This window comes from Thunnus albacares, chromosome 24, assembly GCF_914725855.1.
Source record: "Thunnus albacares chromosome 24, fThuAlb1.1, whole genome shotgun sequence".
NCBI classification, from domain to species: Eukaryota; Metazoa; Chordata; class Actinopteri; order Scombriformes; family Scombridae; genus Thunnus; species Thunnus albacares.
The window spans coordinates 15,160,486-15,187,162 of NC_058129.1; the positions used below are offsets into that span (position 1 = coordinate 15,160,486).

Consider the following 26,677-nt stretch of genomic DNA (forward strand, 5'->3'; position numbering starts at 1 on the left):
TAAAATATAAAACATCACCCGTCTTATTCTAAATACTCTTGTTATTCACCGACTGGTTAAAAAGTGCAGGACAAATAGTGAAAAGATGTGGAAGACGTGTTAGGGCTTTACTTTATCATCTAAATGAGACATAATGAGCAGCGGGGGGCTGAGGTCAATTCATTCTGATCGATTTGAAAATGTGAATTGAAACCCAGAAATTAACATAATAATGAGCAGCAGAGGAATCATCCACAGTGTTGTTTTTTTTTTTCTTTATAGACCGGATATGAGAGGAGAAAGATTTTCCAGTTTGTTTTTTTTTTTTAAAAAGTGACTTGAGCCCGACGCTGCCAAGCGAAACCTCACGGTTTGTTCTCTTGTGAATAAACATGAAGCACTGAGGGTTTGGTACTCTGTAATTTGGCTACTTTTATTCGAGCAGGGTCATTTTCAAGAGAAATTACAAATTAAGAATTCAATAATACTTTTACAAAGACATTTCAGGAAAGATTCTTCTTCAGTCATGATATCATACATAGTATTTAACAGTCCCTCTTCATTTTTTTAGCTTAAAAAAAGAAACAAAGAAAGTGGAATTTTTTCAGTCGAAAATACAGTGTTTTCACAATTGTATAAAAGTTCCCAAATTTGGAATTTTCCAGTAACTGGAAAATAAAAGGAAATAAAATAAAATAAGATTAAACTTCGCATTTCACAATGTTTCAAAACACAATAAATGCTCTCTTTACGTAAAATTTGCCCCTATGATCGACACCATGTTCCTTTTTACTAAAATATATCTATATATTGAAGAACTATAGTACTGTACACAACAGTATGAAATAAATAAAATTAGGAAATATAAAATGGGCCACATAAATAATGTTTTTTTTTTTTTCAACCTACAAATAAAATGAATGCAATTTTTGTTGTCTTCAAAAAAAAAAAAAAAAAATGGTTTGGTGTAATACTGACAAAGTTAAAAGAAAAGAAACTGAGAAAACATTGCACAACATAATGTAAACTAAGGAACTGCTGCCTATAGTCTTAATACTGACACGGGTGCTTCAAAGAACAACGGTAAACCATTTCATAATACTGAGGCTGGTGGAAAAAAAGTAACCTTCCTTTTACACAATACGAGGGTGGCACTTGCAGAAAACACACAGGTTAAAAGGTTTGCATATAAGGCTTCTTTTTTCTTATCAAAAACACCTTACAAAGGCTTCGTCCTTCATTTTTCTCCCCCCCCCCTCCCCCTCCCCCATCCCCCCAAATACCATCTGTCCATAAACTGTATTTTTCCCTTAAAATGAAGGTCTCTTTAAAACTTCATCCTCTTAAAAAAAAAAAAAAAAAAAAAAAAAACAACCTCTCAGCTCCTTCATACAGTCTTTTTTGTTTAAATTCCTTCATTTGAAGTTGATTCAAGAGGCCTAAAACAGTGTGGCTGGAGATGTTTGTGGCCGGGCAACATGGCAAAAAACTAAAGACGACACCGTAGGTAGGTAGGTGATAACAAAGGTAATATCGAAGGACTGTAGTGTAGACACTACTGCTCTTTTTCCAACACTGTATAAATATATACATAGGCAATACTTTTTATTATTTTTGTTCATGATTATAGAAGCGGAGTGCAATTTGTACAAGTCACTAGTTGTGCTATAAATACTATGGAACACAGGGGGTTTATTTGAGGAGGTTAGCACCACACATATTTTTAGGCCTTAGTACTGTACATTTTTTGAAATGTATTCATTTATTCATTGTTCGGTTTGCATAATGCAGCTTATTTCACAAACCCATGCCCCCTTTTTCTCTCAACGCCTCCTCCGGATTGATTTTTCAGTCCATGTCTTGTTCGGCAGACATCTTTTACTTCCCCCCCCCCTCCCCACATCACCGCCCCCCGAGGAGTCTGTCAAAGAAAGCTTCCCGGAAGCTTCAGGCACGTGCACGTACAGCTTAAAACACGGTGTTTTAAACCGAGCAGGTAAGAATACTGAACCGAAAGAGAGAAACTTAAAACTTTTTTTTTTTTTTTTTAAGATGGGAAGCTTTTGAAACTGTCGTCGCCGATTACATGCCATCCTCCATCGTGTCCTCGTGATCCGATTTGGTTTCCGTTTTGCCGTCCAGCGAGCTATCGTCCATCGAGTGCTCTCCGTTCTCCTCCTCGTCCCTCAACGTGTCCGGGTCCGTGTCCATGCTCTTGCTCTCCTCCTCCTCCTCCTCGAACTCGTCCTCCCTACGTCCGATCTTCGCGTACGTTCCGTCCACTTCCTTCCGTCCCTCTCTGATCCCTCCGTTCACGGCGTCGTGCCTCAGGATGGCCTCGCGCTCGGCCAGCTCCGGGTAACCCTGAGGAGTCATGCCCTGCAAGTATGCCCGGCTCATCAGCAGCTCCGTAGGCTCCAGGTGGCCCTTCTCACGGGCCTCCCTCTCAGCCGCCTCCCGCTCCTCGGCCTCCCGCTTACAGTAGGAGTAGCGGTGGTTCATGTGCTGCGAGTAGGAGCCCGAGTGGGAGAATCTCTTCCCGCACTTGTCGCACTGGTAAGGCTTCTCCCCCGAGTGCAGTCTGGAGTGCTCGATGAGATGGTGTTTGTGTTTGAAGGCTTTCTTGCAGATCTGGCACTGGTGCGGCCTCTTGCCTGCGGAGACACAAAAAAAAAAAAAAAAACACAGAACGAGAGACGTGAGTCGCTTGGCCTCGCTCGTCCTGCTGCTACAACAAATCACACAAGTCAGAAGAAAAGCAAAAAACGCTGAGGAAAAACTCTGATGAATTGGATGGTATGGAGCAAAAATTAAATCACGGAGCATTAAATCCAACTTTGACTTACGACTTAGGGCTATTTGTTTATTCAAACTGAGAGCACAATGAGAAAGTGCACTCGCATTCATGGGCCTACATTATGGAAATTCCCTCCCGTGGTTAAAGCATGGAGAAACTCAACTACAACTATTTATTTTAGGCCTGCGTGCCACACTGATGAATGCAACATAAATAAACTACTGCAAAGCAAACAAACACAGAAGGCGCGACAAAGGAGTAAACAAATCTGAGACGGGCTGGAGGGAAAGGGGGGGGGGTGGGGGGTGGACGGGGAGGCGGGAGGGGGGGGGAAGCTCCGAGGGGTTACCCTGCTTATCTCCGAACACAATTCAAGTTCATGGTGACGCCTGGCCCTCCATTAAGTTTTGGGCTGGGGCTCCTACGTCTACCAAATGTGATGGGACCGCTTTGTGTGCCAAGGCAGAAACGAGAAACCCAAGCTGACCACAAGGGCAGGGTGAGATAGTTTTATGACACGGGGCCATAAACTGTCTGGCTAAATAAATGTCCTCCAGCTTGTAATGTGGCCACACGGCTGCTGTTACACTTAGAGTTTATTCCAAAACACTTACTGCTTACTAACATATACATCTTCACTCAGGATTTCCTCTAGGATCTGACGTTACCTACTTTAAACTACTACTAATAACTTTTAGCTTAAAAAAAAAACGTCTTCTTTTTTTCTCTCATTCACTCCTGCTCAGCACGTGTGGAAATATGGCTGCCTGCCTCACACAAATCACATGACTCCCCTCTGTCACAAGTCCACCCGCCAACATGGCTTTTCAAAGTGCACTTCTGTCCAACATCTGGCCATTTTTCGACCGACACTTCACTCCCCATCCCCCCTCCCCCCTTTTTCTGAACACATAATATTGTTAAAAACAACACATAGCGACACGGACATGAAAGCGTCGCATCCAGAGCGAGATGCTGCTGCGGCGGTGGCGGCGGCGTTCGTTCGGGTAGATAACGCACCCCTGTTTTAAAAGAGTTCAGCGCACAGTTCTGACGGTGCGCCCTCCCTCCCTTTTATGTCCGACCAGATAACATGAAGGCTGCATAAAGCACTGAGCGCTCTGCTACAGATAGTGGATAAAATAAATGATGCAACCTAGTGAAAGAGGATCTCTGTATAATAACTATAATGAAAGACTTGTTATCAGTGCTCTGAAGCTTCTGAGCGTTACGCCACTGATGTGATCTATCGCCAATAATGGGGCCGATAAAGGCATTAGAAGCCTTTTGCTGGCTTTATATGTCTAGGTGAATTGATGTGTGTCTTTTTAGATAGCAAAATGGTTAATACAGCAGGATATGATTGGAAAATAAAGAGTACAATCACTTGAAAAGATAGCTGAAGTCTCCCTCTTCATGCCTACCTGCATTAATTACAGATTATACTTTTTTCTAAAAGAGCTGATACAGTTACAAAAATCTAAAATCTTTTAATATTTTTAGAAAAGATCCACACAAAACTTTAAAAACACATCACATGTTCACAAAGTCAAACTTTCTTATTTGGAATCTACTCAATCGGTGGCATCTCAACCCTGTCAATGAAGAAGCAAGTTAGGTGTTGGTTTACATAATATACAAACTTAAGGGTTAAACAGAGAAGGAAAGAAGGAGAAAAAAGGGGGTAACAAAAAATATATATATATATTCATACTGATAGGAGTTGGCAACACAAACATTTAAAACATAAAAAAGCATGGGGTTTAAAATAAGGGTCTAGAACAGTATATACCTGTGTGTTCATATTTGTGTCTTAGAAGGGAACTGCTCTTCTGGAATGTTTTGTCGCACAAGTCACACGCGTACATACCACTTTCGGTCTTCTTAATCTTCTTCCGCGACAGACAGGAGTCGGGGTCTGTCATGTCGTCCAGCCCTGACATGTAATCTGGTGTACCGTCGAGCAGGTCCCCCTTTAAAAAAAAAAAACAAGAAACAAAAAAAAAAAGGAGAGAAAACAAGAAATACTAATGAATTTTGGGCGTCATAACTGGGAGGGGTTTAAAGATATTGATCAATGTGAGGAAAGCTGCAGTTAGCATCAGCAGCAGTTGCTAACATGGCTACAGCTAGCTTGAAACAGAAGCTAATGTTTGTTGTTGATGTCATTCCAAAAGTATTTTCATTAAAGTTGGAAATTTCTTACATAATTTTGTCCCTAAAGCTTCTGAAAAGTGTTGTAATTCCTTGACATAACTTAAGATAATTGTAGCTAACTTGAACAAGAAGATATGCTAACTGCTAAACATGTAAAATGCTAATTTGAATGAACCCCAAAAACATAAAAACTGTCTCCAGAAGTTTAATATTCACAATTTTTAAAGTGTTTCAGGAATAAATGTCATTATATTGCAATTATATAATCATGATAAAAGCTATTGAATGCTGAAAAATCACTAAATAAAGCTGTAAACTGAACAGTACCTACCAAACAATCACACTATGCTACATGTTCTCATACATTTTTGATGACCAGCATATACCAGCGTTGATTTCTTATAAAACCTCCAGCTGCGGAGTAATATCACCAATCTATAACTGACATGCTCCTCCATTATGAAACTCAGCAATAATGGTGTATTCAGTGTGGTCTAATTTCGTACAGGAGTGTTAATTCTGCTCATCCCTTTAAAATTCTCTTTTATGATGAAGATTAGTCTTAAACATGAATTGATGGGGGGACAATATTACAACATTAGAGGAATGGCAAACTCATATAATGATCAAAATCAGAAGGTGCACCTTAATGGCCAATATTGAGCCACCAAAGCTTCCTTTTAATGAATGTATGTGTGATAATGTGAGGACAGCATTGCACTGTGTTTTAAGAAGGGACCACTATCACTCTGCAATCAATTTGAACTAAACGCCTGTAGCTGTATTTTTAAAATCTAATTTAATAACTTAGAATAGGAAACATTATTAATACTTTTTTTTTTTTCATCAAAATGGTTCCCTCTATGTTAAACAGCCTTCAGCATTCAGTGGTAATGAACATGGAGACTGTGCATTATTAATCCACATGTAGAAGCTCATTTTGGATTTGGCTCTCTTTAAAATGCAGCAGAGTTGCGGTGGGAAATTTCAGAGAAGTGCACAGCTCCGGGGCTCACCTTTGTCATTTTTACAAAGGCCTTTCACCCATATTTAATAACAAAATATCTGAGTTCAGGCCAGCGCTGGAAGAGGACTGAAGTCAGAAGCATTAATGTGTTCCACACACAGCAGCAGGAAAAATTTACAGTGGAGAGTGGTAACAATTAGGGCTTTACTCAGATACGTTTTCAGGGCCAAAATCGATGCTGTTATTTGAACCTGATGTCTGATATTTTGTACCACTGTGTTTGTAACTTTGACTTTTTTTTTTTTTTAATGTAAAAAAATCCAAACCATCAGGGTTCAGGTTCAGGGTGGAAAAGTAGTTTATAGACAATTATAATAAATCTCCCCACTAAAATCCAGAAATTGCAATCTGCAATTGAAACTCTGTTAGAAGGGATAGAAAAAAAAGAGTGAAGGTTTTACAACTGACAGCTGTAAAAACTCAAAAACACAAATATAATATTGTGCTGCAATATGTGTTTTTTGAAGTCAAGCATCAGTTTAATTGATACATTATTAATAAATGTTTTTTGAATAATCAATTGTTTAGTTTATGAAAAAAGAAGAAGCTGGACCAAGACAATGTGTTGCATTTTTTCTAGATGAATTAGTGATAAATTATGAAAATTTCTACTGTTTCAATTGTTTTTTCACAAAAAAACCCTAAAGCTGTTGGGTAAAATGGGCTTAATCGGTTTAATTATCATTACTAATGTTACACTGTAAACAGATGAACCTGTAAAATGCCCCCTTTCCCTCCCTGACACCACTAACGATGCCTCACTCGTATCACGGCTGTTTATCTCCATCACCTTTGCCAGTTCAGTCTACCTCAGGTGAGCGTTCTTCTCTCTCCTGACTCTGAAGTCGTTTTTAATTAGTACAGAAATTAGTTCAGATCATTTTAGAGACTCTGACTGAGCCTGGGGCTTTTACAAAACCACAGGTGGCTTATTTACCTGGAAACCTGGTTTCCGCTGGTACTTTCTCCTCTGCTGCATCTCGGCAAAGGTAGCTGCCCCTGCTGCGTAAGTGTAGGCCATGTGTGGTAGGAAGCCCATTTGATCCATGCCCGGATAGGGCCTAAGACCTGGTATGCTGGCCTGCATCGGGGGCATGAATGTGGCAGGCGGGAAAGCGCTCTGAGGTGGAAGTGACGTATACAGGGGTTTGGCAGCAAACGGGTTAATGCCGAAGATGGGGCTAGTGCTTTTTTCAAGGTTTCCGTTGTTGATAGAGCCTGAGAACTCCTTCTTGAGATAGGCTAAGTTCAAAGGCTCTTCGAAGTGCTCGCGGGGAGAGGGGATGCTGTTATGGTCAATGGTAATACTGTTGACTTTAGGTCTGCTTTTGACAGTCAGTGCATGCTTGGGTTCCTTCATGAGTCTCGGCAGAGAGAGGTCCAGCGGCTCAGCCTGCAGGTCTTCTGAAGTCAAGCTGTTTGGAGTGTAGGAGCTGCTGTGAGAGTTTTTGGAAGATGTGGAGGACAGATTTAACGGGGAAGGGGTGTTGCTGCGGGAGTGGTCCAACTTTTCACCCGTGGCTTTGGCGTTGCCGCTAAACTGGTGGTTTTTCAAATGTCTGAGTGAGTTGTCACAGTTGTTAACGTTGTTATGGAGCTCCGCTATGGAGGGGGACGTGATGCGGTCAGTAGGTTTGAGAAGAGACACAGGTGACCTAGCTGCCATAGAGTCTTTTGGTGGAGTGTGGTGGTTATTTGTTCCGACAACCATATCCATGTTGTTCCTGTGCTCTAGCGGCGGAGTTCTGGTGCTGCCGTAGTGGTACATCTTTCGCTGCTCGAACCACTCCCTGACAAATTCCTGAGGAAGGCCGACCGCTGTGGAGATCTTGAGCAGCTCCTCCGAGTTGGGCTCCATGTTCATGGCGAAATACGCCTTCAGCACAGACATGTGGTCCCTGTAAGGGTTGAGGGGCCCAGTGAGTCCCTTCTCAGACAACATGGAGGAGGATAAGTGGGTGTTCTTCTCCATGAATATCCCTGGTTTGTTGGGCATCAGATTCTCACTGGGCTGCAGCACGGCTTTGATCTCCTCGTTCATTTTACACAGGTAGCGTTCATGCTGATGCAAGGGTATGGGCCCGGGGAAGGTTTCTTTGCAATATTGGCAAGCATAAGGTGTAAACATGTTGTTTTCCTGCACCTTCTCATCCACACCTCCTTCAAGCATGTGGTTGGATTTCTCTCGTTTGATATTGCTAATCTGTCTCTTTGAGTCTGTCGTCAAGCTCTGGAGGCAGGCTTTGGCTTCGTTCACTTTTTCTAGCGTGTAGTCGATGATGCTTTTGGTGGCGCCATTGTGATTGACAAGTGGAAGACCGACCTGATGCCCACCTGCAGATGTCAGCCCCTGCTTCTGCTCTTCAACCTGGGACCCCAGCTCCTTCATGTAGGCCTTGAGCTTGGAAAGCTCCTCTGGCTTGCAGTCCATTTTCTGCCTGCACACAGTGTTGTCCACGATCTGGAGGACCTTCTGCACCTCGCTCAGGTTGTTCACCAGCGGCCCCGGGTAGCCCAGCAGCTGCTGCTCAAGTCCAGCCATCCCAAGGTGCTGCAAGGGGCTCTGGGCTGTCGAGTTGTGGTGAATCCCTAGTGGGCTGTTCCCTCCTACTCCATTCATGAACGGTCCAGGAGCTCCGAATCCATGCGACGCCATCATCAGCTTGTAGTCGTTGAAGTCGAGTGGCTCCGTCTTGATGTTCAGGTGGTTGTTGTGTTCGGGGAGGCCGAGCGGCTTGCCGTTCTCCAGCTTCTGGCGCAGCTGGGTGATGGCAGTGTTGGTTGGTGAAGAGGAGGCTGAGGTGGGGGAGGAGCCCGTCTTCATGTTGCTGCGCATCCTACCATTGACGGCAATCAGGCCAATGCACTTTTTGCTGCTTATGTGGGAACTGTAGGAGCCCGAGTGGGAGAAACGCTTCTTGCAGTTGGGGCACTCATATGGTTTTTCACCTGAAACAAAAAAATATATATATATAGCATAAGAATGACAGGTTTATATGAATAATATAATCAAAGTAATAGCTTGTTTACTGTTTATTTGTTTATTTATGGGGGGGCAATGTAATGTAAATGTGCCAGAGTAAGCTCTACATCTAATTGGCTTATTTGCAAAAGTCTATTTGTATAGCATGTCTTACAATAAAAGCAAAGAAATGCATTAGAACAACTTTTAAAAACAGAGAGAGGAACATAAAATCAAATAAAGTTAAATGCAATACAGTAAAATAATATATCAGGGATACAGTGAAGTGATAAATTTACTAGAGGAAATAAAAGGTTGGTAGAGAAAAATAAGCAATTAAAGGCACAGGGAAAGAAGTTTGTCTTAGTTATAGTGATACAATGATGTAAATCAAAGGAAACTGTAAAGAAATGTAATTTATGCCTGCTTTACCTGATTTATATGTATTAAATTTAATGTAAAGTGAGTATTGCATCTTCCTTGACCAAAAGATGAAAAACTCTCATTCAGTTTTTCTGTTGATCAATAGGTATTTTCCCTGACAAATAAACAAATGAATGAAATTAAATTCATTCACACTCATACTGTACGTGTTTCTGTGCAAATATTGTACTTGGCAGTTGGACTGATTGTTAACGCAGCAGAGTTCAATGTCCATTAACTGCAGGGAGGGTCCAAAATAAACCTGAAGGAATTTCTGCCGATTCATGATGTGTTTAAATCATAGTTATGAATATTCAAAGAGCGAGGCGGCGTTCCTCTCGTTACTCACCGCTATGAATCCGGAGGTGTTCCTTCAGATGGTGCTTGTATTTGAAGGCCTTGCCACACTCGGTGCATTTGAACTTGCGGTTGCCGGCCGCTTGGTTGAGCAGTTGGTGCTGTGAGAGAGAGAGAGGGAGAGAGAGAGGGAGAAAGAGAGAGATTCACGTTGAAAAAAAAAAAAAAAAAAGGCTCACAAACATCGTGGGGGTGAGAGTTCAGTAAATAATCACAATCGGTCGGCATGACAACAAGCAACAAGCCAAATGGCTCCTGATGCCAACGAAGCATCTTGGCTTTCTACTCCCACCTCCGTTGAGCGACTACAAGCAGCGGCGGCGATAACAGAGAGAATCACATACCTTTTAATTTCCTGGCTCCTCAGCCAAAGGAGGCATGCCTTTAGAATTTGGCAGCCCAGAAAATAGAATAAATGAAAAGACTCTTTTTTTTTTTTTTTTTAGAGCGTTTTCCCTTCATTAGAACCAGTGATCTGATCTATTTTTCATTAATTTGAGCCTAATCAGTCTAAAAGGTATTCAGAATCATCTGTGAGCTCTCTCTCACCCTTTCATACCTGTAGTCACACCATTTGAATTACACTTTTTTCAGAAGAGTCTAAAATGTCTTACAGTAATTGGGTCTTTTTTAAAAAAATTTTTAAAAAAAAGCTCAAATGTCTCCTTAATAATCTTAGGATACAGAACAGAGCGTATGCTGTTCAAAGGTAAACATCAGTTGCAATCCATCAAATTTGCAATTCAAAAAAGGGCCTGTTCTCTGAAAAGAAAAGACAAAAAAAATATTCCCCCATCAAAATATAAAACCCAGCAACAACAACAACACTGGGGTGTGTAAACCTGGCTCGTCACTCACCAAACAATTAATTCCAAGTGGGAGGTGAGGACGTTAAACAGTTCGTAAATAATAAAAAAAAAAAAAGAGAAACATTTTCTCTGAGCTCGCTAGGGGGAAAACACAGCGACTCCCTCCTCCCAGTTCAGCCTTGACAAATGCTGGGGTGTGTGCTGACTCTACCCACATTCCTGGGGAGACAGATGGTGGCGCGCAGGACACTGGGAGGACTGGGAGGAATTGTTCAAACAGCCCCAACCTTCAAAGATCAAGCAGGGAGAGTCGGGGGCCCCGCCAAGCGCCGGAGAGGGACCCCACCGCTCGTATGTTGCTGAGTTGCATAAACAAACAGCAACAGCTGCTTCGGTGCCTCCGCCCCCCCCCCACCCACCACCACCACCACCACCACCACCACCATCACCACCATCCCCTTACTTCCCCCCTGAGGACCCCTGCCCGGTAAAGTTTAGTCTCGCCACCACTGCTAATAAGACACAATCGCTCTGTGCTCTTAATTGTGAATGGCACCGGCAAAATGCTCCATCTCTCTCCTTCATGGCTCGGTGTGTGAACGCCACCACTGCTGGTTGTGGGCGGGGACCCGACTGGATGTTGTTTGCATATGTATAACCTCTAATTAGTCATATTTCAGCTAATTGGTTAAGAGGAGGAGGAGTATTAAGGCTTGTAAACATACGAGACTGAACAGCACGGCACATGTTTACCTATCAGGACATTATTCTTTATGTTAATGTGATTACTCCTGAGTCCTCCTGAGTTAGTTGCTAATTGCCAAACGTACATTTTCATATATGTTCATTTTGATTTACTGTGTTTCTCCTCTAAACACTCGAGGAAGTGATTTATTCTACTTCTGCTGCACAAGACTGAAAAGACAAAGAAAACAGCGCCACCTACAGAAAACCTAACAGCAAAAAAATAAATCAAACAAGACATCATCTCGATCTCATCTCGAGGATTACCACTTAAACAATCCAGCTAATTTACAAATCAAGATAACCGGCTTTGTAGAAGGACCTGCAGTGCTTGAATAGGGGAGTCTTTGGCCATTGACTCGACTCTGGAGGGGAGCAGCAACAGCATTGTAATATGAGGATTGGGACGGCGGCTCACTCGGCCGGCCCATCTGCTCACGTTTACACCCAGCTGGTAGATCAGGTGAAAGTGCTGGCTGCTGACATCTGATCAAATCAGCCACAGTCTGAGCCTGTCATCCTTGCTTCAGAGAGCACAACACAACACCCACGACCTGGGACTGAACAGGCTACATGATATCATCTGTAACTGGCTGATTTTTTTTTTATACCACTACTGTACATTACAAGCGTTTTTCTACACAGTTCAAACAGCTGATTTTTTAGTGTTTTTCTTGTATATTTTGCAAATATAAATGATACATTTCTTAATTTATTTAGCCTTTTTTGTGCTTTTAGGGTTCTGAGTAAAAAAAAAAAAGAGTGGATGTGTTACATTTTAGAGATTAACCTCTTGGTTTAACTTGCTTTTTTTTTTTAATTCCTCAATTATAATCACCCTTCGAAGCACAAATACCGACTCCATCTACTTTAAAATTTACTGCTCCAATTTTACTTCACTGAGAAGTTATAATTATCCCCCAATGTGCGAAAACTCTGAAAGCATGCAATTTTTTTTTTTTTTTTTTTTTTTTGGCCACAATCTATCTCAACCCCACGTCTTCAACTTAACGCTGACAACCGAGTTAAACACCCGTGACTGCTGGATGTGTTTTCACCTCACAGGACTTTAAGGTGATTCATGCTAACTGCCAGCAGATTCACATTATATTTCAGACATATAGGATATAAATCGCTCGAGAAAATTCAAGTATACACAGATGTTTTTGCAGTGCATGAAATTAGAAGTGGGGGGGGGGGAAGAGAGGGACATGGGTGGGGTTTTGATGGAGTACCACGACTGCAGGGCTGCACCAGAACAACATTAAAGGCCAGGAGTGAAGTGAAGTTAAGGAGCTGATAAAAATTTCCAAATTGGAAATTAACACAATCATTCGATCGTGAACACGAGACTGGAAAATCATATCAGGGAGGGCCATCAAAAAACCATTTAGGGCCTCAATTAAAGTTATTACCATTAAAGGATCTGCATCTTCAAAATGCCATGAAAAATTAATAATGATTGCCAATCAGAAAAAATGATCTCTCTTCTCCGAGGCATCAGAGCACATTAGAAATGAAATAGTGGGGGGACAGAGAGAAGGAGGAGGAGGAAGAGGAAAAATAGAAGGGAGGGATGAAGAAGAGAAAGAATAAATGAAATCCTCCTCACCTGATCCCTTGCAGGCTTGTGTGTGGCCATATGCCGCTCAAGCTGAGTGCGGTAAGCAAACGTGTAGTTGCACAGGGGGCAGGCGAAGTTCTCCTCGTTCTTCTCATGGCGGTACTTGATGTGCTCCTTCAGCGATGTCAAACGCTTGTAGCCCCGGTCGCAGTAGGGGCAGGTCAACAGTTGGGCGAAGGCATCTGGCGTTCCAGGTGGCAGGTCTGCACGGGAGACAGCGGGAGAAGGGGGGGGGGTTGAGAGGAGGAGGAGGAGGAGGAGGAGGTGGGGGGAGGTGGGGGGAGGGAGGAGGGAGGAGGAAGGGAAAGCGGGCCAAAAGGTCAGCGAATCAATGGCAGCTAACGGGCGGGCTGCCCAGAGTGGTATGGGAGTTATCTCTGCAATCTGCTCCACATGAGAGCCACAGTGTCAGGCTGGCATCCGCTGCACTACGACCTCCTCCCGACTCCTCACACACACACACACACTCACACTCGTACAGTTTTACATGCGGCACTCACACTCTATACTGGGTCTCAGTTTCCTTCACATAGTAATAAACAGGCACATTATACTGTATATACACAATCACACAGATATAAAAACCTTAAGTCGACAAAGTCGCTGACACACACAGACGTAATTCCCCATACCTTCCTAATTGCTTTAAACTGCCCTCACTTTTTAATGCCATTCCCGCTGACACGTTTATCATGTCTGCAGCATGAATCATGAGCCAATTCAAACCCCCCACACCAACCAACCCCCCCCCACCCCCCCCACCACCACTCCCATTTCTTTCCCTCCTGGGAGCTTCAGAGGTGCACTATCTGATTTCAAGCCCCTGCCCAGCTGTTGCTTAAGACTGTAGGTAAACACCAAGGCATCCGGCGAATCTGTGGGACCAACAGCTGCCCGGTCGTGTCAGCGGGAAGAGCTGCTGCTGCTGCTGCTGCTGCTGCTGCTGCTCTGTGTCCAGACCTCCTTTTTTTTTTTAAAAAACCTTAACTCATAGATGGGAGGTTAGCTGAGCACGCATGGTCTTTTACTGCGGCAGTCATGTTTCCAAAAGGAGGCCAAGTTGAATGTCAACCTAAATTTTTTACAAGTTCATGTTAAAGGCATGGCAACTAGGCCTAGTTTCTGCTCTGATACCTACATAAACTCTGTGTTATACAAAGTTTCCTGATGTAATGAGGACATATATGATCAAATAATGTGCAAGAATGAGACGCACAGTATTGAGGTACAATGATATTTAGACCTTCATCTATGGAGCAGCTTAGTTTTAATATTTATGCAGCTTGTATCAGGCTTCAACATCCTTCCTTCACATTTTCACCTCTGACCCCTCCTGACCGAGCAGAAGGATTCGTACCGTTCTCCTCCGGCCCGGTGGCCTCCGGCGTACCCAGGCGGGACAGCTCCTCCGGGGCTTCTGGGTAAATGATGGCAGTGTCGCCCCGCTGGAGGTACTCGGCGATGCTCACCACGTGGCTGTCGCCGTCATCCAGCTTCCGCTTGGCAAAGAAGTCCTCGAACTCTGAAGTGCAATCGACGCTCTTGACTGAAGGGGAGGAAGAGAGAGAGAGGAAGAGAGAGAGAGATGGTGAAGGAGGAGACCGAGAGAGAGAGAGAGAGAGAGAGAGAGAGAGAGAGAGAGGGGGAGGAATAAATTGGATTCATTTCTTTCCCCAGAGAAATGTCTTACAGGAGGATATTGGGAACATCTTGGTGGAAATGCGATGAGGACAGCCACCCTAAAACATTACAGCCGTGCTTTGGGGAGAATACATCTAAATTACTGGGTTTGCTTGTCACGCCATGCCGGCTAAAATAAGAATTGTAACTTAATCCGGCCAAAAAGTCAGAGATAAACGCGCTACCATGAGCTGCTGAAGTGCAACGTGTAAAAAAAAAAAAAAAAAAAAAAAAAAACTTCACTGACCTAATTTACTCATGACATGAAATCAGATTTTTGAGTTTAAGACTGTAAAATAAAAAAGGAAAACACATTTATACATACATACATACATACATACATACATACATACACGAGCCCGGCTTAATCAGCAACAGAGCCACGTTTCTTTGTATCGACTTTCACATATAAGGTCAATCAAGAGACTGTGGCTTTTGTTGATTCTGTGTTGAACAGATTACCGGGGCCAAACCACAAACCAGCACAAAAAAAAAAGAAGAAGAAGAAGAAGAAGAAGAAAAAAAAATAAGACAGACATGCTTTGCCATAGCTGAGCAGAATGTATCTTAAGCCAGCCAAAGTGCTGAGGCCACACAATGCGTTTTCTCAAATTATTTCCCAGTCCCTTCTCTTCAGGGAAACTCTTAAGCTGCAGTGTGGAGATAGCTGCCTCCAAAAACAAACCGGAGCTAAAAGAAATCAGCAGCCTTCATTAGTCAAGGGGATGGCCGACTTTCAAAAACATACACACACACATTCACACACACATAGTGTTTACAACCCGAAGAGATTCTGGAGGCTGTTTTTGCGATGATGTCGAACCCCCCCCCCCAAAAAAAAGAACCGAGTGACGTCTCATCAGACTTCACCCCCCCCCCCCCCCCTTTGTTAATTAGGCTTTTAGCCTGTGAGCCAAGGTGAGGTTTAAAGAGCGATTTGTTAGGCCTTGATGACTTTCTCTCGGTCCAATTTGCGGGAAAGGTCAAGGTAGTAGATATTTGGTTGTCAAAAAAAATGGCACCGAAATGTCATCGGTGCCAATGGATCGCTTTTGATAACCGTGATAGCATAATCCACGAGCGTTCTCATTAACACGATTCTTTGTGGCTTTTGAGGACTGCGGAGTTAATTGTGCAAGACTCAGTGTTATGATTTTACTTTTTTTTTTTTTTTAAAGACGTTATTTAAGACTGACTGATGATTGAGCGGGGTGCGCCTCGGTGCAAAGCTGCTTCCTGGATCTAATCCTAAAAACCGTCAGGGTAATGAAATGATGTTTATTTGATATGTTTTACTTTCAGTCAACGCAATCTACCGAGCTTCTTCTTCTTCTTCTTCACGTTTGAGTCATTCTGGATGAAAAATATAAACGTAAAAAAAAATGTTTCTTTAAGGAGGAACGACCGACTTTCCTTCCAGTATAAGAGGAAATCACCTGGATCAAAGTGTGCTTTGGCACCGAGGACGTGATCAAACTGCTCATGTCTTTAAATGAAATCACATGTGATCTAGTGGCGGGGAGCTTCCACAGCAGTGCCACAGTATTGTTTCCAAAACCCCTTTAAGCAGTCAAAATGGAAAACATTTGCTGTGCTTGAATTTTTAGAAAAGAAGGAGAAGAGAGAGAAAAAAAAAAAAAAACGTGAAGAAGAAAACACCAAGAACGGGGCAGAAAGTAATAGTAATTAAAGCTGAAAGGGAGGGTTTGGAGGCAGGGCTGTGTGGCGTTCTGTGGGGTGAGTTTGGTTTATCATAACAGTGGTCGGGGCCAATTGTCAGGGTGGCCAGGATGATATCATGGAAGGGAGGAGTGTGTGGCTACAAATCAGCTTTAGTAGCTTAATGAATAATGGCAGGTAGGGTTTGGTTCCACCAGGAGCAGGCAACGGGGACACAAACACTCACTAAGACACAGGAAGGCTAAACTCAACATGTGTAATCAAAGATTATAAAAAATTGAATCACGAGCTATAAACATAAACATACGGGGGATTTGTCTTAGTGGTTACGGAGTCAGCAGGACAAGATTTCCCTTTAATTACAGCTCATAGTTAGTGGATATGATTTCTTTATACTTGTTATTTTAGAGAAGCCACTGCCATCCTAGGGTTGCCATCCTGTCCCCCCCCCCCACCCCCCCAGTCCAGTTTGAACCTACTGATGTTTGACATGCAAAGCAGTAATTTTGACAAGTTTATTATTAGTTTGCCAGCCCTATTTGGGCTTTTAAAGTCTTCATGGTTTACTGTCAAATCCCCCCCCCCCCTCAACCCCAAATCCGAACAGGAAGACTCTTTGAACTGGAAACAACCTCTAGACAACTATAACCCTCGATTGAACAGTCAGACGTTGCTTTGTTTTAAAGGGTTACAGGCGTTGTTACTTAGGTAACAAGAACAAGAAAGAGACTTATTCACACACATCTTCAGTTGACTCACCTGTACCGTTTCCAACTGCCTGCAAAGTGGTATCAGGCCCCAGGGTGTCAAAATCATCTTTTATTTCATCTGCACAGAAACAGAGAAGAAGAAAAAAAAGGGGGAATGTGGGGAAGAGGGGAGAGAGAGAAAAAGGAGGAGGAGGGGGTGGGTGAGTACTTCGGTTGTAACCGTGCAAACCAACAAACGCTGACAATGAGGCCTTTAAGAAGAAGGTATGGAGAAAGCAATAAAGGCACCGCTGTGCATCGCAGCGCGCCGCGGCTTTGTTCGGCATGCTTAATGAATGCTATCATCTGGGCCAGACAGTGACTTATTTACCTTTAACATGACAACAAGCGGCAGGGGAGGCAAAGAAAGCTTCAATCGTCAAACAGAGCGATTAAATACAACACGCAGCACATCCACCTGAGCAATCATATAGAGCTCCAGCCAACACGCAGGCTGAGCTTATTACTCCCTGGCTGTGACGCCTGCCGCTGCAATCCTCTGCATGCAGGATCACGCTTGTTTTATCATATGTCATTTTGGTGGATGCTTTTATCCAAAGCTGCTGCTCGGAGTATTGTGGAGGCGCACACACGTTTTTTTGATTTCCCACAAACCCTGGCAGAGAGTTAGTGCCTTGCTCTAACTAAAAAGAATACAACCCTTCACCACAAATTAAGAGTTTTAGTTGCACAAACATTTCTCAGGGGCAGAGCTGCTCCGGAGGCAGAAATAACCTCATTGGTTGGGGTAAACCTCAGGTAGGTGGAGTCAAAAAAGAATTAATGTTTTCTTGTTGCAGTTATGTTGAGCTGAAGTGCAATGAGACAGATGAACAGTTAAGACAGGGATGAAGCTATTATTTCAAGCATTTACACTGATGATGCTAAAGTGAAAAAGTGCATGGTGACGGTAAGAATCGCTAGTTTGAACTTTGCAGCATTGATTTGGCTGTTTGCATCTCGGCGGACTTGCAAGAGACTATTCTGAATGTAGAGCTTTCATGACAATGTGTTTCAGTTGATTTTAAAAAAACAAAGGCCTGTTGTATTATAACTCAGGTGCAATGCATGGCTGGAAAACTGGAGATAAAGGGCTACATTTTGCTGACAGTTTATGGTGATGTGGTAAAGTTTTTGGGCTCTGCAAATTGATTTACATCAACCAATCAGATAATTTCCACCTCCTAGAGATGCCCCTGTCTCTGAGAAATGTTTAAATAACTAAACCTCCAGGAGTGTTGGTTTGAACAGAACAGGTTCTTACTGCCAATCAGGATAATGGCACCCGGTCTGTGCAGACGGGCAGATATTGTCCTGGCACAGGTGAGACGGCTGTAAATAAATGGCAGATTGACAAGCTCGTAAACAAACCCCCTCCCCTCCTCTTCTGACACATTCATCTCTACGGCGGTCGACGGGAGGACACTGACTGGACAATCAGCTTAAGGAGTCCCTGGTCTCTCGGCTTCCTGCCTCGTCTGTAAAAATTAAATCAAGGTGCTTCCGAGAACATGGGGGCTTTGTATTAAAATAAAAAAAAAAGAAGAAGAAGAAGAAGAAGAAGAAGAAGAAAGAAAACCTGCATTGTGTGTGCCTCACCCGCATCTGTTCTTGCTCTGCTGCTCCTGCAAGGACGTCACAAGTGTTGCATTGTCAAGATTTTTTTTTTATTTTTTTTTTCTTTCAGCGGTCCACAGCAGGATCTCATGTATCTGACTATCCCTTGGCTATTAAACCAGGATGAGCGCCTACATTAAGAGGAAAACCTGGCTGACATGTTACAGGAAAGGTAGTGGGTGTATTGTTGATAATAATGTTATCCTGCTTACATGAGTCCACACAAGAGCCCTGCAAGTTTTTGCTTTTTTTTTTATAAGTTGAAACAATGAGTTTAATAGTTGTGGATGATTTTTTTTGAGGTTTTGCAAATGCAGGGTGCTTGAAATTAAAGATTTGACTTCTGCGGTTGAATGATAAAACACGCCTGTCAATGGCTTCAGAGAGTAATGACAGGCTCTTCTGGATGGGGTATGTCCTAGTATAACTTTTCCCTTTCTAGGATTTTTTTTTTTTCTTTTCTGTACATTTGATTGCACGTCTGCCAAACTGCATGAAAACCGCAGGCGCAGTATAAGAAAATAAATGGGTTTTAAACAACATAAATTAAGCTGTGACAAAACAAAACAGATAAAAAACTCTCCACCACAGATTAAAATATACCCACAAGTATCAGATTTCAGCATGTATGAAAACCTTCCCCCCCCTCCTCCTCCTTTTTTTTTTGTTGCACTGAACACGGTCAAAACTCCCTCACATTTCTGTGTCCTCGTAGGCACCGTGTTTGCTTTGGGTAATCAAATTTGGCTGCATACTTTTGGTCTGACGCAAGGGGATGACCAGTGGGATTTACTGGCCCTCCACTCTCCCCTATTTACCTTGGAAAACTTTTGTTATCTGTGGTCTGAAGGGAGGGACGGCCTGCTTCCAGTAGGAGGTAGGCTAATACCACGTACACCTCGCTGCTATGGCCTCTGGCACACACATGCATGCAACCATCCATGCCAGTCCTGAGCTACATTCAAATGGGACAAAGTGGCATTGTGGTGAGTATGGGTGCCTGGTCGTTCTATAGTAAGAAAAGCCGCTAATGTAGCAGCTGTAGAGCCTCCTTTACACACAGGGAATGACCATTTTTAGAGCTTTATCTCTTTATCTAACATCTAAAATGTTCACAACATGTAAAAAATGTTGCAAATAATGTAAAAAATGGGGGAAAAACAGGGTTTTGGATTCTTGTTATGCCACAAATATGTGCCTATTCTTGGCTATGGAAAGGATTTTGGATGAAACTGTCCACTAAATGCTGGAAAAGTATGTTATGTCAGCAGTAAATCACGTAAGACCTGAGGCGGTAAGGTACACACCTCCTAGAGCAGCGATGTTGAGGTTTGAGAGTCGTCTCTAGACCCAGGAGGAGTCCAGAATACCTTGGCCCGACCGTAATTCCACCTATTTTCATAGCAGCGCTGATGCTGTTTATTTTGAAAACATTCCTATTTTTATGGCCGGTCACCGCAGTCATAGCCGCTTTAAAGTTCTGCCTTTGTGCATTTAGCCTCATCTATCCTGAATCTGTCATGTTCGACTAACACATACAACAGAATCTAAGAAACAAAACAAGCTCTGATTAAACAGGTTTTTGAAACCTGATGCCGATTCTAATATTTTTAGACTGTAAGTTGTCAATAACAGATATTATGTGTCATTTTACAGCCAAAAAAAACAGAGTTTGCCTCTGAATTTTATTCTTGGCAGGGCGGAAAAAGCTTGTGAAACACTGCACTTATTCAAAAAATATGGGGAACTCCTGGATGCAGTAGGTGTTTAAATGACAAATTAATTACACTAAACTTGATAAATGTGCAATGAAAACATGAACCGCTGTTTTATCAAAGACAGAAGGCCAAATTTGGCAAAAGTGCCATAAAACAAGGCGTCTTGAAGATGGGAGCGAACGTAATCCATAATTCAGTAAACACAAGGAAGACAGAGAGAGAGAGAGAGACAGAGAGAGAGAAAAAAAAAGTTATTTCTACATCTTGACATTGCTGCAAAGTTAAGTCAGAAATCTTCCTAACGCCCCAGAGAAGAGTTTAAAAAGGGCAAAGGGAGAACGCAGGTGATTTATTTGAAAATGTCTGTCAGTGATAATGATGTCATGCTTTCCAGCACATCGCGTCCAGCTTCACTGTGGGATGAAGGAATGTCAAGGACAACGCCAGACACAAGACTCTGATTGTGCCCTGGAATCAGAAGAGGCTCGGCGATAAACTTCTTCTTTTTTTTTTTTTTTTCTGGCTTTCTTTCTTACATGCAGTAGTTATGTCTTCAACAAAACAACTAAGCTATATTTCTCTAAAGCTGATCAGTCTCACAATACATTAAATTCTTATTGTTTTGGTGCTTTTTCCCCCCTGCAACAACCTAGAATCAGTTACATTACCTCACACTTCTAAGACCTGTGTGAAACCTCTTGATAGGGGGAGTGCGGACCAAATCAGTACCGAGTAGGAAGGAGTGGGGCTGCTAACTTATCTCAGACCTAAGTTATGTGCTGAGGTATCACTGTAGACACTTAGGCACCGAGAAAAGAAAAAAAAAAAAAAAAAAAACAGGCTGGGAAACACAGCACCCGCAAGATTGGGAAAGAGACTCCCAAACGCTCTAATGAACTTGACTTGCTCTCCGAAATATGTCAGACACTTTATCACACGAGAAACATATTATCTGGGAATTGCAACATAGTTGAATTACAGACATTATGGCACCGCAGGTCTTTATCAAATAAACAATTACCGTATGCAACGACAGCTTGTTTATCCTTTATCTTGATTTATTTACCGAACTGTCTTTCCCTTTCTTCCATCCCTTAAGGAGCCAACATGAACAGTTATTTAGGAGAAGCAAATGTTGATACCCACTAAGTTTTTTTTTTTTTTTTTTTTCATCCCTAATAAATGTGCAATTTTCCCCCATATTAAAATTTAAGACTGCTGAATGTTCCCTCCGTTTTTTCGGCACTGTGCACAGCTAGTTCATTAGCAGAAATGAATAGCGAAGCCCAGCTCATTTAAATGGGCTGTCTTACATGACTTCTCGCCCTACTCTGTTCCTGTCACATGCTTCCAAGAATCATTGACTCTTATTATACATGTAAATGGCTATCATAAAAATAAAAATTTCATTTAAGATTGTTAATGACTTTTTTGCAGCAGTCTGGCTTCCTTTAATGATTATACCCTGCCCCCTAATTAAAAGTATTTATCTTTCAAGCATCCGTGACTACTGGGGCTCCTGCAGAAGCGGAGTTGCTCAACAAAAAAAAAAAAAGACCAGTCAAATTTAGGGGAAGGCATCACCTGCCTTGGGGTTAAGGAGTGTTTTAGGGAGGAGGCGGGATTGTTGAAATACCATAATCACTGATACGGTTTGGGTGAAAGTAACCTCTCATGTCTTGCATCTCCTGCCGAATCTGCAGACTGAAACATTGTATCCCACCTCCTTTTCATTTTCTGCAGCTCACAGGCTGCGAGGTTATACATTACTGTAAATATTTTTGGTTGTTTGGCTCAGAGCGGGGGGACTTTGGTCTAAGTACGAACCAAATGGTCTCTGTCGCTCGCGAAAGAAGAAGTGTTTATCATGTCTGTCTGCCGAGGGAGCATCATCGGGGCTTCGCCGTCAGACCTGGCTCAAGCGGTGTTTGCTCGACGCTTCGTGGGGTTTGTTTAAGTCTACTTGGGCACCAGATGGGTGGGGTTTACGCCATAAGATGACACCGAGAGTGGCAGGATGCGCACACATTTGCAATAAAGCATCTGAAAATCAGCTTAGTGGTAGTTTTTCCTGACTGACGGCTCACCTGAAAACCCTGAAACACATCTGGTAAATCTGATAAAACAAAAGCAGCAAGAAGTGTTTTTTGAGCCTGTGAAGCTTTAAAAAATGAATAAATAAATGCATTTTTTGCTTGGTAAAAGTGCAGGTGATACTTCTCAGATAGCATTGTGGAACATATTCGTTTAAGAAATTACAGATCTGGTTTCAAAGAAACATTACAAACATTACTTGGAGGCAGAAATAACCTCAGTGGGTGGAACCACAGGTCTTCAAGCCAACAGTTTGACTGAAACCCAGTGAAAAAGACAAACATGACGGAAAAAAAAATATATAAGTTTGCCATTTATCCAACTTGTGGTTTTTGAAATCTGTTGTACTTCAGCTCCTCCCACTGAGGTTCAACTCAACCAATGACATTACATCCGCATCCTCCGGTTTCCAGACACTCACCAGTACCGTCGACCGAGGCACTCAGCATGTCGTTGTCGGGCCAGATGTGCTCCACGCCGCTGTCCCGCATCTCGTCGTCTTCCTCCTCCTTGGTGAGCAGGCCGTGGCTCTCGGTGCGTGGCGAGGCCTCCGGGTTGGTGAGGCTGGCCGGGCTGCCGGTGCCGTTGATCAGGGGGTCTTCCTCGGACACTGGCAACTTGTCTTCCTCCTCTGTCTCTGAACCGGTCTCAACCACATTCTCGTAGTTCAGAGCTGCGACAGAAAGAAAGAAGAGAGACACAAAAGGAAAATCCGGTCTGATGAGTAAAGGGGAGTTTTGGAAGTGGAAAAGGATTGTAGAGAGATGATGCTGTGTACATGTTATATATAACCAAGGGATGGGATGGGGTGGAGTCAGTTTACCAACTGTTTGAGTCAAGCAATGACCCTCATCATCAACTATTGATACTAATATTATCAAAAACACAACCATTTCCTGTCATATCCTGTTATCTTCTCCTCTTATTCTATTTCCCCCTTTTTTTTATATATATTTCTAAACTACTACATCTGCATAAGCATCTTGTCATGTTATTGACAACAACTTTGGATGTTTTTTTTTATTATTTTGAACCTCACATATGAGTGTCAGCTAAGTGATTAAACTCCAAACATAAATGACAGATGAATCCGAAACGAGATTTCAACTTGTTTTGAAAATTGAGGTTTATTCCCTGATTAAAAAGGTCATCCCACATCAGTGCAGGTCCAAGGCGTAGGCGCTTGCTTTTTTTTTTTTTTTTTTTTCTTGTGGGTTACACCCCAATTACAGCATCCGCGACTGGAATTTGTGACTGAACCACAGCGGTGGGCAGACAGCTGTCGAGGAGATGCGAGCCAAAATAGCCACTAATTTTCAGTCCTGCTCACATGCCTCGGATGCCAACGAGCTGCACCTTTCAGGACGGCTCTGCTCTGGAGCATAGCCGTCACGTTTGAGATGCTCCGCATAGCACGTACAATATTACAAATGTTGTTGCTATGCATACAAAAGGCTTAACCTATAGTAATTTAGATTATTCATAGTGTGTACCCCTCGGATGTCTTCACATTTGCATTGCCAGTGAACCATGAACATAAATATAAATGTTTCCTAACATATGAAAATATAGAGACACGACAAGGCCTGGAGGTCTATTGAGTACACACATCCAGGATAAGCTGACATACATACCACACACACCCTCACACACACACACACACACATTGAAAACTCCAGAGCAGCATCAGCAGGGCCCGCCCGGCTCCACAACACTCAGGTCCCAGACATATGCCTGGTTTTCTCAAAATAGACGGCCTGTAAATAAGGGCTGTGAACTCAATCAAAGGTGGCTCGCGTGCAAATTAGTCACCGCCATCGGCAGGTTTTCTCGGTGCGTATACTCGCCGCAGCGTAAATCATGGCAGCGACAAAAAAAAAAAAAAAAAAAAGAAGAAGAGGGGGGAACGTCAGAAGACTTATTGTAGGGAGCGCAGATGGAGCGCTAGGCAAGCCAGAAAGCATGGCATCACATGAGGACACACCTCATTGGCAGCTTGTACAAGAATGTTTTGCGGTAAGAGCCAATCATGGGCGGGCCCATAGTGAAGAGGTGGAGGCATTTTAAAATGTGCTTAAGTAGAATTTATGTTTCTGAGTAATAAAAAAAAGCTGCAGTGAGCTCATAAGTCAGTAGTCTTTGCTTAAATTCAACAGATTTATAACCAATAGCTTTGAGATGTCATGTCATGTTTTATTATTTGTACATAAAAGGTGTAAAATATACAAAAAAACAGCCTCACATTGTGACCCTTTAAGACATCAACAAGCTAATTACGGTGTTTTTTTGTGCGCGACCGAGGTCTGAGAGCGTCCCTGCCTCTTGAACCTTCCCAGAATCAAGAGCGTCAACAAGACCAAGTTCATGCATGACATTTCTGAAGACATTATACATATCAAAAGATAAGCCTCCCCACGTCCCCTCCTAACACGTCTCCCTACGATTGACTGGTCTGCACTTGCCTTCAGCGAACAACTGCACAACAGGTGCAAATTAAAATGAAAACAGGGCTTTCAAACGTGGGAGGGGAGGTATTGGAGAGGGGGAGGCAGGCAGGCAGGCAGGCAGGCAGGCAGGCAAGAGGGGGGGGGGGAGAAGAAGAGGAGGAGAGGGAAGAGGAGGAGGAGGAGGGTGGGAGTGCGCTGACCTGCCTCGAATACCAATCGACGGAGGAAACAAAACCTTTTCAAGAGGTGTGATCACAAGGGTTTAGGCAAGTTCAGACTCAGTAATGCTCCTTGGAGATGACAAAAAAGGCAACTGAGGCTGGAGACCCTGGAGTGGAGAGAGACGTTAGGAATTCTTGGGTGGTCTACATCTACCTTGGTACAATTGATATTGTGCCTTTGCTTGAGACGTTATATATATATATATATATATATATGTATTTTGCAAGAGGGAAGTCTTTTACCTCGAGGTAATAATCCTCCACGTTGGAGGTTTGAATCACTTAAAAGTTTGTCAAACTTACAAACAACTAAACTTTGGAATTCACCTCCCCGTGCCCCGTCAACCTCGAGGTTTTGAACTTTTCTCAGCAATGTCCCATCAGCTCTCTGTCCCCCCAAACTTCCAGAGGAGGAGGAGGAGGAGGAGGAGGAGGGATGAGGAGGAGGAGGAGAGGGGGGAGGCCGTGCAGGGCTGGTAGAACAAAAGGCCAAGAGGCTTGGGAAGCTATCAACCCGTCACTGTGAACCTGATCTCTGGATGCAGATTCAATGACGGTGGAGCAGGGGCCGGCTGAATGAAATTATCTAAGGCTGGACAGGTTTTAAAGGGGCTATTCTTCCCCAATAAAAGCAGCGAGGGAGCTTCTTTTTGTTTAGCAACACATCCACCGCAGCAACGCTCACCGTCCTGACTCCAATACTCCCACATAAGGAACCAGCTCAACATTACGGACCTTCTCCGTGGAAAGTGGAGCTTTCATTTATTCCTGTCACCAGTTTCAAACCGTTTTTTTTCTGCCTCCTGCTGTTTTTTTCTTATCATCTCGTGACGTCTCGTCCTCAACTTTCTGAACAAATTTAAAGCACACGGGGAGGGAGGGAAGAGGGGGAGGGGGGGGGGGCGTTGAACTTGTCTCTGAAAGCTACAGTAGACGCGAAATCGTCAGCTGTCTCCTTCTTCTTCTTCTCCCCGCATTCAATGTATACCTCCAAGAAGGCAAAATGACAGTGGGGTGCTCGTCAAGTCAAACGCGTAGTATTAACGTCAAGAAAGCCGCCATTGTTTAGGTGCCACCGCTGACAAGAGCCTCTCCCTCTCAGAACACGAAGCATCTATTGGTATTGTGTCACGCAACAAAGTAATTCTAACCTACTAATATTTCGCAGGCAGTTATTTCGTCCCCCCCCCCCCCACCTACCCACCACCCTCCCGAACCTCGCTCTTAATCAGCCTTTTGTGTTGCAGAGAGGAGAGAAAGAAAGACAATGTTTACTTCTTCTCCTCTCCAATTTTTCTTACCTTAAGTGTCATCCTTGACAAAAGCAATTACGCCTGACGTTTTCTACGAACCGTTGCTACCTGTTTGATATTGCTTTCTTCTTCTTCTTCCTTTTTATTTCTAACCCACCGTTAAAAGGTAAATAAAAGGAGCCTGGAGTTTCGCAGATAATTAAAATGACACATCTAACAGCACAATTCTTGTTTAATATCAGGTTTTAAACTATCTGACATAACCCTTTCACAGGCCCGGCATTATTCTGTCACTCAGGAAAAGTACAGAGAGGAGAGGGAATATTGTATATTGATTAG

The 26,677-nt window shown here is 43.0% G+C and overlaps 1 protein-coding gene across 13 annotated transcripts in view; it reads right to left on the reverse strand.

The window, feature by feature from the left end:
- Positions 1-391: 391 nt before the first annotated feature.
- zeb2b (zinc finger E-box binding homeobox 2b) overlaps positions 392-26,677 on the reverse strand; it is a 464,098-nt gene continuing 437,812 nt past the window's right edge. For 10 of the 13 annotated variants that reach the window (XM_044345276.1, XM_044345278.1, XM_044345274.1 and 7 more), the window contains 8 exons: positions 22,839-23,093; positions 16,999-17,067; positions 14,237-14,425; positions 12,868-13,082; positions 9,695-9,803; positions 6,898-8,909; positions 4,569-4,749; positions 392-2,633 (listed from right to left, as the gene is read on the reverse strand). In XM_044345276.1, the coding sequence (XP_044201211.1) occupies positions 2,062-2,633; positions 4,569-4,749; positions 6,898-8,909; positions 9,695-9,803; positions 12,868-13,082; positions 14,237-14,425; positions 16,999-17,067; positions 22,839-23,093 (3,602 nt within the window). In that variant the 3' untranslated portion in view covers positions 392-2,061. The remainder of the gene's footprint in view (positions 2,634-4,568; positions 4,750-6,897; positions 8,910-9,694; positions 9,804-12,867; positions 13,083-14,236; positions 14,426-16,998; positions 17,068-22,838; positions 23,094-26,677) is intronic. The other 3 variants (XM_044345285.1, XM_044345283.1, XM_044345284.1) reach the window with 3 other exon arrangements.